This window comes from Lonchura striata, chromosome 4A (assembly GCF_050655825.1).
Source record: "Lonchura striata isolate lonStrDom1 chromosome 4A, ASM5065582v1, whole genome shotgun sequence".
Classification (NCBI taxonomy): domain Eukaryota; kingdom Metazoa; phylum Chordata; class Aves; order Passeriformes; family Estrildidae; genus Lonchura; species Lonchura striata.
The window spans coordinates 16,916,501-16,932,161 of record NC_140742.1 but is presented as its reverse complement, the minus strand read 5'-3'; the positions used below and the strand labels follow the sequence as shown (position 1 = coordinate 16,932,161).

The following is a 15,661-nucleotide window of genomic DNA, read 5'->3' as shown; positions in this document are numbered from 1 at the left end:
GTTGCCACCTCCCCTTGCCCATGTGCTGAGGGAAACTGGGAAAAGTGGTTTTGTTTCTCCAGCATTTTCTGTGTGAACTGTATTCCCTTGGAACATCACTTGAACGCAGGCCTGATTTTAGGAGCCCCAGAACATCAGGTTTTGGCATCTGTATTTCACAAGAGTTAAGTTCACTCACACGAGTATAAACCTAAAGAAATGCCCAGAGACGGTTTAGTTTATATAATAGCAGCTTTGCCTATTGAATGCAGCTTTTGAGATTGAATTTCAGCTTTCTGCCTCCCCCTTCTTTGAGTCTTACAGCATTCACAGACATTCTTCTTTTATCCTCAAATTTTCCATGCTTCCTGTCAGCTCCAAGCTGATTTTTATTTTATTTTGCTTCTGAAGTGGAACTGCACTGGTTAATTTGTTTTGGTGCTTAAGGAAAAAGATACCACCTCTGCATTTCTGATCTGAAGACTGGTGGGAGGGACTCAAAAATCAGCTCTTTTATTTATTTCCTTTTTTTAACTGTTTTCAAGCAAGCCAGTCTGGCCTTTCCCAAGTTGTTCATGTTGAAGATGATGACAGGCTTTGCATTGCACTTCTGGTTAGAGTTAGGGAGTCTCTGGGAGAAGGTTTAAAGTCCTGGGAGCGCTGCAAGACTGCAGCTGCAGTTTGTGCTTTGTTCAGACTTTGCTGATGGCTCCTAAGGCCCCTGTAGCACAAAACTTATGGGAGTGAAATTAGGGGGTTTTGAGCTCCTGCTTGGCACAGGCAGGCACCCTGCTCCTTCCATGGCATCCTGTTCCTTTCCATCCTCCCCACCTGGGGGGTTTGCCACGGTGCTGGTGGTACCTGTGCCAGCACCAGCCTCCCCTCCCCAGGCTGCCAAGGATGCAGGAGATTCACTTTCCTCTCAGTTTGGAATAAGAGCACTTGTGTAGGGTCGCAGCAGCCAAATAAATCCCTTTGCATGCCCCATTTAATGCCACATCCTCATGTTCTAGTTGTGTTTTAAAGCACTTGTCCCTCCTTGGAAAGCTTTGGCTCTCACCCCTCTGCCTTCAGTGGAGCCACCAAAAAGGAAAGACCTGAGCCATGACAAAAGCACCAGGCTCCAAGTCGGCAGAGCTCTCTGGCTGGGATGAATGCACTCATTAGAATATATTTTTTTTTAGTACAGAGGTATCAGAGCGTGTTCATGGATGAAAAGACATAGTATTTAAATTTCAAGGGTCATACCGTCCGTTGAGCCAGGAGTCAGATAAAAGTACATTCATAACTTTATTCTGCCATAAAAGAGGTGCAACGAGGTAAAACTAAAAAAATCCGTAGGTTAAAAAATCCTTACATGACTAAAAAGACATTTTTAGCGATTAGGGAAGAATGGCAAACCCCACAATAATTCTAACAATAATTGCTTTAAATTCTGTGTTATCGTCTGCCTTCCCTTGGTGTGGACAGTGACAAAAAGACCACTGGGTTTTTAAAATCAGCCGTCACTCCCTGAGTCTGGAGCAGTAAAGCAGCTCAGGTGTGTGCAAGCCCAGACCCTGCCAGGGGGTGCTTTGTTTCTTTAAGAATCTCACTTTCCTGTTAATTTTTTCAATGTTAATGAGAACATTTTTATTAGGCTTGTTTTGTTTTTTTAATAACATTGTGAGGTTTGAGAGGCAGTTTCCAGGTAACCGTATGGATATGAGGAGGGAAGAGCGGATGCGTTGCGTGTTTTAAACGTACTCTTGTACCTCTTCCAGCTGGCTGCAGGGAGCGGCCTGTTTACCTCTGCTTTCCACGCACATCACCACATTAATGGATCCAGGAGGGAAGGGATGCTGGGAAGGGCTTCCCAAAGGAGCACTTGGGATAAGTCGCTGGGAGCAGGGAAAAGGGGTGGCGAGCCTGAGACCTACAAGGGCGGTAACCTTTGTAACCCTCTCTCTTTTTACACCTCCAAGGGTGGTAACCCCTCTCTCCTCTTCTCCCTTTCCTCCATCCCCGCAGAGTCGCACGCCCTGGACGGCGATGAGAGGCCGTGCAGCGCCGCCGAGGCAGCGGCGCCGTTCCCGGCGCTGAGCACGGCTCCCAAGGAGGGCCCCGCGTGCCACCGCGCCCCGACGGCCAAGAAGGCCTGCCTGCTGAGCCCGCCGTCGCCGCTGCGCCTCACCGATGTCCCCGAGCACGCCTCGGACGACTCCTCCGCCCACGCCATCTCCCTCACGTCCTGCGTGACCAAGGGCATGAGCTCCTGGTCGCTGCCGGGCGACTGCGAGAAGGCTCCTTTCACCATGATGGAGCCCGGGGGGATGTCGGCGCTGACGGGAGACTGCCTGATGCAGCCGAGCCGGACCTGTCTGGGCTGCTTTATTGAATCCAAGGACGGCATTGATGCGGAGCCGGGAATAAGCTTGAAAGTGGGGGATATAAATAGGGATTATGACACCTGTTCGGTCTCTGATATAGGGATTCACTGCATGAGCACAGGAGAAACCATGAGATATGGGGATCAACTGCTTTCAGACCAGCTTTTAAGCTTCCCTATGCATAAATCGAGGGCAGCGGACAAAAGAGATGCAGAGAAATCTGACAGTGATTCAGAGGACCCCACTCAGAAAAATTATTACGAGGGATTACTATTAGACAAATGCAATGGTGAGGAACCTTTACTAACAAATCCCAACCAGGAATGGGGCTATTTTGAATCTTTCATTAGTGAAAGTAAAATTGAGCTGCTTGACCTCTGCTCCAAAAATGAGCTTTCTGTAAATCTGTTTTCTGAGGAAGACGTGGACAATTACATGTTCGATGATGACGATTCCACCTTGGGAAGTGATGTCTGCTCCCTAAAGATTAGATACGAATCTTTCCAGGACAATGTGCGGGAGAAGACCACCACCCTACAAGAGGATGCCCAGTTCAACTTCTTCCCCAGCGTGTTCAGCAACTGCACCAAAAGGGACAGCAGGAGCACCCTGAAAAGGGGGCCCAGTGGTGCCACCGAATCTTCTCAATTCAAATCCGAGGAAGGCATCATCTGGGGGGAGGAGGAGGAGGACGGCGAGGAAGAGGACGGTGACGAGGAGGAGAAAGCTGCCTTAAATAAATCTTGCAACAGCACAGAGATGGTGCAGTACGTGGGCTCCAAGAGGAGCCACTTCTTGGACTCGGTGAATTCCACAGAGGACTCCGGGGAGTTCAGTGATGACAGCACTTGCACGGAGTCCTCCTATGATGTGCTGCGGGACATCAAGGACTGCAGCCGGTACCTGGCCCGGGACCACTCCGGCTCCTTCATCCAGCAGAACTACGGGTTGCGGGCCAAGAGGAAAGTGCGATACAGTGACGACTACCTGTACGATGTGGACTCCATCGAGAACGAGAAGATCCTGGACAAGAAGGAGTGGCTCCCGGATGGGCCCAAGGAGGAGGACGATGACGAGTGGTGCCCCAAGAAACGGCGAAAAGTCTCTCGCAAGGAGCCCCCCGTGATCATCAAGTACATCATCATTAACAGGTTTAAAGGGGAGAAGCATATGCTGGTGAAGCTCAGCAAAGTGGATGCCAACGAGACAACTGTTACTCTGAATGAGGAGCTGCTCAGCAAATACAAGAAGCTGGCCCCACTGAAGGGCTTCTGGCAAGAGAGGCAGCAGAGCCGGCTGGATTTGCTCAGATCGTCTCTCTACCACAAGCAGAATTTCTATCTTAACGGCTCAGATGCTTCGTTCCTCCCTCACCCACGGAAGCGAAAATGCAAGCTAGCAAACAGGCACCGGATTCAAAGAATTAAAGCCATCGAGCAATCAGTGAACAAGCTGGGCTCTTGCTCCTCTGATCACAAGCAGCCTTGCAGCAGTAAGGAGGACGTGGGCCTGAAAGGGCTGTCGGCATTAGCCATTGCCACCCCCGGCTGTGCCAACGGATTACACGTCCATGACATCGCGGGCATCGCCGTGAAATGCAAACCGCAGGAGCGGGAGCACAAGGGGACAGAGCGGAAAGTGCTCCGCAGAATCAAATTCAAAAGTGAAGCCAGGTTGAAGTGCAAGAAGATTAAAGCTGCCACCAGTACGGCAGAGGAGTCCCCAGCACTAGAAAACCAGGACTCCGCAGCGCGTCTGAAGGACGAAAACAGTCCCTGTGCTTCAGACAGCTCCCATCTCCCAGAGTGCCACGAGGATAAGGTTGCTAAAAATTCTCCTTTCCTACCATCCACCTCCTCTTCAGACAAGCCTCTGCCATCTGCTAATATCACCACCAATGTACCCCTGATCCCCGGAGGGTATCTGCAGACGTTGTTAGATGCTTCAGATCTGTCGAGCAACACCGCTATCCCGTATTTTGCCCAGCACGCCCCCGAGCAGCAGCAGCAGCACCCGCTCCCCAGCATCGTCCCGCCGGAAAAGCCCTTCCCGTCCCTGCAGCCGGCGCAGAGCTGCGTGCTCTCCCCGCCCTCCGAGTCGGAGCTGCAGCAGTCGCCCGGCCACTTGGAGATGGAGCAGGGCAGCTTCGGCAGCATGTGGCCGGCCAGCAAGGGCAGCGAGCGCCAGGACTTCCCCGGGGACATGCCGGAGGCGGCCGGAATGCCGAGCGAGTTTGCCCCGGGCGCGGACGGCCTCCCCGCCTCTGGATACACTCAAGTCAATCTGAATAGCGGCAAATTGCTATACCAAAAAAATTACATGCCGGATAGCCAACAAGTGCAGTCTGATGATTCTTATCAGTCATGTCATTTCAATAATGGAGAGGGGCGCTTTCATTTCCAACGAGGTACACTCAGTACGGATGATGGCAGGCTCATTAGTTTTGATTCAGTGGGTTCATTGTCAGTTAGTTCTAGCAATTACAGTTCTTTAAGTTTAAAATCTTGTGAAAAGGACGGCGAGGATGATATTAATGATGATTTCTTGGCCCATTGCAGTCCCAAGCTAGTGATCCAGCAGAGCATAGATGAAATCACCCCTTTAAAGGAGTCCACGGACCTTTTAGACATTTCCAACTTCACGCCTGATAGGTTCCGCCAGTCGTCGCTTTCGGAGATGTCCCCTCCAGACACTCCCAACCTGTCCCCACAGATAGCTGGCTCCGATGCCAAGCCTCTGGGCACCCTGAAGGGCTTTCAGGAGAGCCCCCAGGCCTCCCTCAACAGTTCTGAGAAGGTCAAGTGGAACTGTGGGGTCCTGCAGACCGAGGATCAGGCAGATAATGGATTTGCTTTAAATAATCACCAGTTCCAGTTCCATATGTTCAACGATGAAGATTCTGTCAGCCTTCTCGAAAAGAGTCCATGCTTGTCAACATTTAATGAGCCATCTGGTCAAATTAGCACCAATAGCAAAGTGTCAAAATCGAAGAGGAAAAGTTCATCCAGCAAGAATGTGGGTACAAACCAAAGCTCTTCCCAGAAAGCCACCCGGAAAAAATCACCCAAAGCCAACAAAGGAACCGATAAGCCGCAAGGGAAAAACTCCAGGCAGGCACCCAAATCCACCAGGAAAGGGAAAAATACAGCAGGAGTTAACGGCGAGAAGGCTCCAGCTGTTGGTGGCAGGGCAGTCACTCAGCTGGGCACTATGGCCACGGCCACCAAGGGTGTGGCCGAGGGCACTCAGCACTGTGGCCCAGCAGGGGTGAAGCTGGGCAAGCACAACGGGCTCTCTGGAGAGTGGGCACTGGGAAAAGAGGGGGGCACGGGCTGGTCGGAAGCCAGCCTGGGCAACGCCACCAGCCTCCTGGACGACGACCAGAGGGAGTTCGAGGAACCTTCCAACATCCTGTCCAACATTGCGTCGGGAATGGCCGATGTCCAGAGGTTTATGATGGCCTCCATTGAGCCCTTGTGGGGGCCCGTCAGCCACAACAGCGTTCCAGACATATTCCGGTCACCGGAGTCCAACAGCCTGAAACTGAAAACTCTTAAGATTTTGGCAGGGACATCCCAAGAGTCGAAGAAGAAGGCGAACGGTGGCTCGCCGGGGGCGGTGAAGAACCACAAGTCAAACAACAAGGGCTCAAGCAAAAACAGCAAAGCTGTGACCTGTGACCCCGGTCGCCCCAACTGCTCCACCGGGTTCACCACGGACATTCACGCTCCCTTTTTTGATAAAAACTATAGTAACCTGAGCACTTTAGGCAATAATGGACCTACCCATAAAAAACTCTACCGTCATAAATCCAGTTCGAAATCGCTGAGGGATGAGAACTGTAAAATCAAGCGGACGGACCGTGAACAGCCCCACAAGGACCCACCCATGACAGCTGCTTTTGAGAAACTGAGGTAATGCTGCACCAAACTGGCTGGAATGCCCCTAACCTCCCTCCCACCTGCTAGGCCTGCTGTTCCTCAGTTTTTTCCTTCCTGAAAGCAAAAGTTTGCATGAAAAAAAAAAAAAAAAAAAAGACATTCCCCTTTTACCGTTTTGGTTGATTTTGGTTTTGGGGTTGGTTTCTTTTTTTTGTTTGTTTGGTTTTTTTAATTATTATTTTTAAATGCATGAAAATACTTATGACTTGCAAGCTACCTAAAAGAATGACCAATTTTCTGGCTTGGCTGGGGTTAAAAAACTAACAAGGCTACTCTTTTCTGCTGTTTGGCTTCTTCAGTTTTTAATTACTTATTTATTGGGGGAAAAACAAAAACAAAAACTAAAAAAAAAAAAAGATTACATGCTCTTTTTAATGATTTTGACGAGGAAAGACTTTTTTTTTTTTTGGAACATTTTGTAAAAAATAAACCACAAAAAAAAAAAAAAAAGAGGTTCTGCATCCAAAAGCCAAGATCTCAAAGGCTCTTTACTTTGCAAATGAGAACTCGTTCCTAATTGAGCTTCACGTGGCAATTTTTGAGTGCTTTCTGGCCCCCTCTGCTGTTGTGTCTCCTAACCTGCATCATCTAAAGCTGCATCTTCTCTACCCGCCCGCCTGTAGCGCGTTCGCTCTGTCGTGGTGACTCCAGACGAGCTAACTTAGATGGCATCAAATGTTTGATTTTTTCCTGCAGGGAATCAGACTCCATTCTTCTTAAAGCAGAAACAGCATTTTTGGGTTTTCCTGTATTTGAAGAAGAGACTCCCTTTTCTAGAAAGACGGTTGATGTTTGGTTCTTTTCTTACCTTTTTTTTCCGGTTGTTTTTTCTTTTTTTCCCCCATCAGTTCCTTTTTGAAATCTGCCTTGTGGTCTGTTGAAATGTAAGTGCTGAAATGAAGAGTTTGAAATTGTGGGAATTTTATTATTTGAAAGCAAACCTAATCTGGTATTCTCTGTGAAAGACTGTTTTAAAAGTCATACTGTTGTACAGTAGTTTATGCACTATTACCCACAACAACAAAAAATTGTGCCAAACTATGAACAAGTGACTGTATTGTATATATTTTTACTTCTCTATCAACATTGGGTTGTGAGTGTTTTCTGCAGCTATGCCTTTTGGTTTTACTAGAAACATTCCAGTTGTTAAGTACTAACCACCCCCCTTCGAAAGCACCCGTAACTCACGATGAAATACTATATTGTTCACTGATACAACTTACCAAAAGTTTTATGGACATGACTAGAAGTGTGCCAAATTTACTTACCTCATTTCATGGATTCACCCTGTGGTTTAAAGCTCATAAAGGGAAGGAAAAAAAAAAAAAAAGGAAACAAAAAGGGGGGAAAAAGAAAGGAAAAAAAGGAACTTTGAAACCAATGCTGGGAAATGGTAATGTCCTCTCTTTGAAACCACGAACAGAAAAACTTAATGGTGAAATGTTGAGTTTCATTATAGGAGAGAGTTGCAATGGTGGAGGAGTTCAGAAAACCACTGACGGTAAGTTTGCCAGGAACTCAAGTGTCTGCATCTAGAGACTACAAAACAGCTGCTTTTCAAGTGTCTGTTTTCTTAAAGCAAAACCTGTAGCTGAAGATCATTTGAAATGCAAAGTTACATTGCTAATTCTTTGTATCTCAGTTTTATATATTTTATAAGAACCTGGGATAAATTCTGAAATAGGTATAAAAACAGAACTAATACATTTCATACATTGAGTGCTATTTACTTTTTCTTTGAATAGTTTCTTAAGCATTTTCGATGCAGAGCCTGTCAGAAGCGCTCTCCCATCATAGCTTTGGTGTTTCCTCCATGTCTAAACCTTGCGATGCCAATATAGTTTGAACTTTCATAAGCAGAGTCATAAATTTAAAATACAACTCTGAACTTTTTCTTTGATTCAGTTCATGCAACACATACAACCAATGGAGCTATTTGTGATCTCACCAATCAGGGCCAGACCATGACTGGACTTTATTAAGACAGCGTTAAGTATTGAACATTAAATGTATTCTCAAAAGGCCTTATTTGTAACCCTCCTCACCACACCCTCGCCCTCCATGAGAATAACGAGCCCAACAAAGATCTATTTTCCTTGTGCAACTGAGAACCTGTGCGTTTTGCTGCTGATTTCTCATGAAAAACCTTGATATGCAAGAGCCCTGGGAGCAGAGGGATGTGAGGCTTGGACACCTTGTGCAATAGCAGGCGGTGAGGAAGAGGAGCCTTTCTAGCAGTGGACAGATCACGTTGCTGATACAGCCACAGGTGTAGACGTGGTGTCACACAGAGGGCAGGACTGGGCTCAGGTTTCCTCCCAAGTCAGTTTTTTTCCACCCACACGCCAGGCAGAGCAGCAGAATTAAGTTAATTTAGTAGAAAAGCAGAGCGATCACTTAAAATCAAAATGGAGATGTAGAGTGTTAGTTTAGATTTGTGTTTTCAGCTCTTACAGATCTTAGGGTGCAGCTTAGCTCGGCTCTGCAGTCCCAGAGAGAACAGCTCAGTAGTTGCATTATGTTTTATTTAACAGATGAAAGGACAAACTCTGAAAAAAAAAATAGCGATTATAAAAAACATCATGTAAGTTCATTTCCTCATGGAATAAATGCTGGCGTTGCCTGGAGTGAGTTGCTCTGGATGAGAGTGGTCCCTGGTGCCCCATGGCATGCAGCATCCCACCCCTGCTCTGGCTCCAGGAGGGACATCCAGAAGATGCTCAGGATTTAGTCTGGAGGCAAGAGCTGTGGTAGGCCTCCATCCCTGGGCTCTGGGCTGGCCTGCAGCCACCACGCTCTCCCTGCTTCCCCAGCAGCTCTCTTTTCCATTCACAGGCTCATCAGGTACTACAAGCTCCAACCACTGCTGTGGTGTTGGCATATCCCAGTTTTTCAGCATTCTCCCCACGTGCTGCAGGAAGGTCTGGCAGCTCGCTTCTTTTGGATATTCTGGCTGCTGCTTTTACAGAGACAGGTCAGGCCCAGGGCTGGGATGTGGCACAGACCTTCTTTCTGACCCAGAATCATCAGCTGAAAGCACATTTCACCTGGCCTGCACTGTGCTCCTTACGCTTAATGTTATGAATATGGGACTCATAATAAAACCCCTTGTACCGGATGGGATAGCAATACTTACTGCATTTGAGGAATGTGCAATAGGGCATGAAGATCAGGCATGAAACATATTGACTGTTTTATCCATGAATACCCAGCTGGGTGTTTCAGAACGCTGTTAATCACAAATTCCAGCTGCCTTGTTGCTCTCTTTCAGTCCTTCTACCATTCCAGTTGTTGACAGCTTTGGTGGTCATCCCATGTCCTCCAAAAATCTCTGCTGGGGAGATGTTAAAGAGCCTGGGTCTCTCACAGTGTGGCACTGACCCTTGAGCCAACCATTTGCCCTCCTCCCGTTTGATCTTTATAGAGCCGTTGGGAGGGAAGGAACTTTTGAAGGCCATCTAGTCCAACTTCCCTGCAAGAAGTAGGGACATTTTCTAGTAGACCAGGTTGCTCAGAGCCCTGTCTGACGTGACCTTGAATGTTTCCAGGGAGGGGACAGCCACCACCTCTCTGGGCAACCTGAACCAGCATTTCACCACCCTCATAAAAAATTTCTTTCTCAAGGTGTTGTCGGCAGGACTGCTCTAAATCCCTTCATTCCCCAGCCTGTAGACCCCAGGGATTGCCCATCCCAGGTGCAGCACATCATATTTGGCCTTGTTGAACCTTATGAGGTTCCTCTGGGCCCACTTCTCAAGCTTGTCCCTGTCCCTGTGGATGTCACTGTCCCTGAGGCATGTTAACCTCACCACTCAGTTTGGTGTCATCTGCAAAGCTGCTGAGGGGATGTGATCCCAGTGTCTACAGTGTTGGTGAAGATACTCCACATTGCTGGTCCCAGTACAGACCCCTGAGGGACAGCACTCACCACTGATGTCCTCCTGGACAGTGAGCTGTTGACCACTGACCTCTGAATGTGACTGTCCAACCAATTCCTCATCTGCTGAATACTTCATCCTTCAAATCTGTTTTTCTTCAGTTTAGAAAGGTGTTGTGGGGGATTGTGTCAAAGGCTTTACAGAAGTCCAGACAAATGACACCTGGAGCCCTTCTCTCATCCATGCATGCAGTCACTCCAACCTAGAAGGCCACTGGGCTGGCCAGGCAGGGCTTGCCCTTGGTGAAGCTGGGCTGGCTGTCCTGAGTCACCCCCCTGTCCTCCATGAGCCCCAGCATAGTTTCTAGGAGGATCTAGCCCATTGGTGTTCCCAGGCACAGAGTGGAGGTGGTTCAATTGTTTAGTTTTCCCAGTCATCCAATGCTTCACCTGACTGCCAGGACTTTCAGATACGGTGGAGAGTGACTTGGCAGCTTCATCAGCCAGTTCCCTCTGGGCTCTGGGATGCATCTCATCAGGTTCCATAGTCTTAGGTATATTCAGGTTCCTCAGGTGGTCACAAATTTGATTTTCTCTTACTGTGTGAGGGACTTTGCTTCTCCAATCTCTGTCCTGTAGTTCCACCACTCATGGGAGATGTAAAGAGGGTTCCTCAACCTTCTCATCCATTGTTACCAGTCTGCCAATTGTGTTACACCTGCTTTGACCCTTCCTTTTCACGCTGACACACCTGTAGAGGCCCTTGTTATTCTCTGTGTCTCTTGCCACATTCAGCTCCATCTGCACCTTGCCTTCCTCTCCCTGTCCCTGAACAACCTGAGTGTCCCATTACCCTTCCCAGGATATCTGACCCTGCTCCTGCTGCCTGTGCATCTCCTCTTGCCCTTCAGCCTGACCAGCAGGTCCCGACTCAGCCAGGCCAATCTCTTGCCTTCCTTGCCTGATTTCTTACACCTGGGGATCGGAAGCTCTTGCTTTCTAGGAAAAGCATCCTGAAAGATCTGCCAGCTCTGTTGTACTCCCTCCTCCCTGAGAGCAGTTTCCCAGGGGATCCTACTGATTAACTCCTCGGAGACCTGGCACTTTACTTTCCTAGTATTCATCTCCACCTGCCTATCACTACCTCAAGGTTTTCACTTCCCCACCTTTGCCTCATCCCTCACCATACAAGCTCTTGTTCTCTAATTGCATTTTTGTCTTTCATGGCACTGCTCACAGCTGTGGGAGGACAGGGATGTGAGTCCCACCCATCCCTGCCTGCCACCCACACTCCCAGGGCTCCCTGCCCCTGCTTGTGCTGGCTCCCACCTCGGACCGTCCTCTTGCCCAGTCCTAGTGCAACTTCCATCCTCCTCTTGCATCTTCTCGTTGGGCTCTGGGAGATTGCTTGGCTTTTGGGAGCAATGAAGCCAAGCCTCACAAAAGATGTTTATTCTGCAGCATCCCTTAAAATGTCTTCTCTGGTTCATCTCTTTTCACTCCTATGCCAGTGCGGGATGGGAGGATGGTGCCAGCAGTGCTGCTGAGCCGTGGTGGCACCGCGGTCTGGGTGACTTCGAATTGGCACTGGCGATAGAAAGCAGGGATCAGCCACTTCCAAAGGCTGTAAAATCCATCTGAGAGGAGAATTCCACAGAACAAAGTGGTACTCACCACTCTGCCACAGGAGCACAGGTCTCCCATGGCACAGGAATAGCAGAGATGTCCTACTGAAAGGAATCCTGCAGCAGGAGCCAGCCCAGCCCACGGCCATCAATTGCATTTAGAGTTTCTGTAAATAAAAAAATATCAGTGATGGGGATCCAATAAAAACCTTTTGGGTTTTTATTACAAAATACATCTTACCAGGTTTACATCTTGCTTTTCTTTCTCTTTTTTTTTTTTTTTTTTTTTTTTTTTTTTTTTGAGCATAGGAGGATGGATGTTTTTAAAAAACATCTGGAGAATAATGACTTGTGAACCAGAAGTAGCCAGGCATTTTGAGAGGAGGAGTAGAGGAGTAGCAAGAGGAAGGCAGTAGCCACAGGACTGTTCTTGCCATGCTGTGCTGTCCTACTGAGGCTGGGTCGTCTCGGAGAAGAGAAGCCAAGGCTGGCTGGTGACTGCTTGGAGAAACCATTGCTGCACCATTTGCTCTTTTAAAAAATCAGGATTGCTATTAATTTTTTTGGCATTATGGGCCAAACAAGCCAGGAACCAAAATAAAAATGTTTTAAGCATTGTCATCCTTTAGCTGCTGGACCATGTTCTTTCTCTAAACTCCCGATCTAGCAAAGCACTTAGGTGGGAGCTCACTCCTGGGGGCTCCCATGTCCCCCCAAGTGCTTTCCCAGGCAGTGATGTCAAGTCCCAAGAGAAACTCCCTTGAAGTCAGTGTAAGTGGGAAGAGGATCAGGTGCGTGGACTTGGGTTGGTGCAGGATCAGGCCCTCAGTCTTTAATTTCTCAACTCAGTGTGTTGGACTTTGCCTGTGCAGCTCCCAGGGTATCCAGTGGAGGTTGCATGGTTCAAACTGCTGACATCTATTGGAGAATGTGCCTCTTTATCTCTTCAGCATGTGAAATAATGCAAAAAAAAAAAAAAAAAAAAGAAAAAAATATATAAAATAAACCAAGTACAATGTCTGTGGTAGAAGCAAGGCTTTTCAAATCTGTTTCTCAGGTAAACAAGTGACACTAATGACAGTGGAGTAACAGCCATCTAAGGGAATTGGGATCTGAAGCAGGAGGATTCCCTCCATCTCGCAGGACGCTTGGGTTGCCAGACACGTTTACTGAGCCTTTAAACACTTGGTGCAAAAGGAAACGAGAAATAAAATTGGTCTTTTCACTACCCTTCGCTAGCTAGACAGACAGACAGACAGACAAACGTCCATTTCTAAAGCACAAAGGGAAGACTTAAACTTAGACTAAACCACACACAACACAAAACCAAGGTACCAGTGAAACTCCTTTTGTCTCTTACTCCCGGTGGGAAGCAGGGTAGAAATCCAAGGAGCTGCTCTGTTCCGCTGCCCCGGTGCCGGCCGGGCGCTTCGACTGCTGCCTCCAGAGATGTGAATGTACTGCTCCTTGAGTTCCCTTCCATAGAACTAGAGGCACCTCGTTAGGAAGTTGCTCCTGTTTTATGGTGCTAAAGAAAACTTTTATTCCCCCCCTTGAGCATTTAAGAACTATTAAATGGCCCTTTTTATGAATGTAACATATCCATTTCTGTTCCACATTTTACACTGCAATTTTAACATGTTTGGAAATGATTTGCCTTTTTTCTTTTAGAATAAGCTTTATAAATATTCTGTAGAGTCAATTGAAGTATAATTCTTAAGGATCACTCTAAGACGCCTACAAAATCTTGTATATTTTTAAGTGTGCCAATTTGTAAAATATTTTGTAAGTGTATATTTTTCTTAGAAAAGTGCTGTGAAGTGTTTGTATGTGTGAGGTTTCCCTTTTTTTGCACCTTCGGGTGTTAATAAAAGGATGTATACTTAAGAGTTTCTGGTTTTAAAAACCAAAATACAAAGAAAAAAATTAAACTTTTGTTGGGAATTTTGTAATAAAAAGAAATGTTGTGAAAGAGTGTAGTGATATTGTGTAAAGGAAACTGGAAAATTTGTGAGCGCTTTGCTGTTTTATAGATCCTCTTGTAAATTATTCTTGTAATATTTTGGGTTTTGTTGTTCTTGTTGCAAAGGTTTTAAATATTTGTGACTGACTCTGTATGGTGAAAACGTCATATTGTTAACTTGCTGAGTTTTGTTATATTGTTTATGGAATAAATAAAAAAATTTAAAATCTCATTTTAAGATCATGTATGAAGAAGAAATTAAAACTGCCATTTATTGAATATTAGGAATCGTTTCTTTAACCAAAGCGCTGCAATAGATGAGGATCTGTCTGGCTGCCCCCTCCCAGGGCACTCCAGGCCCCGGCCTAGTTGGGCTGATGCTCGTTAGTGTGGAGCACATCAGGGAGGGAGGTGCGGCTGTGGGTGGGGAAAAGTGGGGAAAAAAGGCTTGGATCACTTCTGCTGCAAAGTGGGGCTGCTTTAACTGGGAAATTTAAACTTCAGCAAGTCGACAGAGAGTTGAGACTTTGCCTTCCGCGGGTGCAGAGGTGGGAGCTCCGACTCCGACGGGAGCGGAGCCTCTGCCCAGCCCCCTGTCCCCGGGCAGGGTCCCTGTCCTGGTGCTGTCCCAGCACACTCCCAGACTGGCCTTTCCCTGGGAAGGAGCCGGTGTCTGTGAAATGCCACTGTCTTCAATTTCTTGTGGAAAAGGAATAAAACTTAATTGTTTTAAAAACGGCAATTCCTTTTAGTAGCTCTTCATAGGCGTCATGAAGGAGCAGGGCATTAATTCAGGCTGGGTCATTCCCAGCCCTGCCAGCGGAAAGCAGGACATGAACACTCTGTTCTGCAACTGGATCCCTTGGCAGGGGGCTGGGAAATAATCCCAAAAGCAGAGCTGCTAGCTCTACAAGCTGCCTGTGTTCACAGAGGGGTTTCAGATGAGTAAAGTGGGGCACAGGAGGGGTTTCAGTGCTCCAGTGGCCGTGAGGATCCCAGTGCCAGGAGCTAGGGCAGGGCAGGGCTGGAGTGGGGCCATGGTCCAGGGAAGCCCATCAGCAGCTCAGCTTTGTGAAGGGCTGAGCTCCATCTGGCACTGGAAGCTTTACAGAGGGCTGGGCCAGGCCCACGGCCACCAAAAGCATCAGGTGTGTCCCATGTGGGATCAATCCTGTGACCCATGGGCTGAAAATAGTTCCAGCTCCTTAGTGCAAGTCTTGGGGAGAGACTTTTCAGCAGGTCCTGTTGCCACAGAGGTTGGGGAATGGTTTTAAATGAAAGAAGGTAGATTCAGGCTAAATGTAGGGAAAAAATTTTTTACACTGAGGGTGGCAAGGCCCTGGCACACATTTGCCCAGAGAAGCTGTGGATGCCCCATCCCTGGAAGTGTTCAAGGCCATGTTGGATGGAATTTGGAACAAATTGGAAGGCTGCTGTTTCTCTGAGCTATTATTGCATGTTTTCTCCATCATCAGGGTTATGTTGCTCAAAAATTCATTTTGGGGACTCTCGTACTTTCTCAAGTGCTGACACAACCCCCCCCGGCTGGTCCATGTTTGGCATGAGTAGTACCAAAACACATTTAATCAAACAAGCAGAGCCTTCATCCACCAGAGCAATGCTACAGAAAGGACCTGTTAAATGGGGTTGTGTTTATCTACTGTATTTATATTATATAAAAGCACATATAATTAAAACACTTGTAACTTCTAGATGAACCATCGTCCATGTCTGTGCGCAGCCCAGTGGCTTCTCCTTGTGGGTGACAGCAGAGTCAGATTTTAATTGGGATGTAATTTAATACCACCAGCTTCTCTGTCCTGCCAGTGGGATCTGCTGCCCCTGGGGAGAGTTTGGATGGGGACAAACCTGCCCTGGGTGACACCAGCCTTTCCTCAATGTCTCTG

General features: G+C 47.5%; 1 protein-coding gene across 1 annotated transcript in view; it reads left to right on the top strand.

Moving 5' to 3' along the window:
• NEXMIF (neurite extension and migration factor) overlaps positions 1-14,033 on the top strand; it is a 164,435-nt gene extending 150,402 nt beyond the window's left edge. The window contains 3 exon segments of the mRNA XM_021525276.4: positions 1,990-6,262; positions 6,986-7,088; positions 7,090-14,033. Coding sequence (XP_021380951.2) covers positions 1,990-6,262; positions 6,986-7,088; positions 7,090-7,170 — 4,457 coding nt within the window. The 3' untranslated portion in view covers positions 7,171-14,033.
• Positions 14,034-15,661: the final 1,628 nt, after the last annotated feature.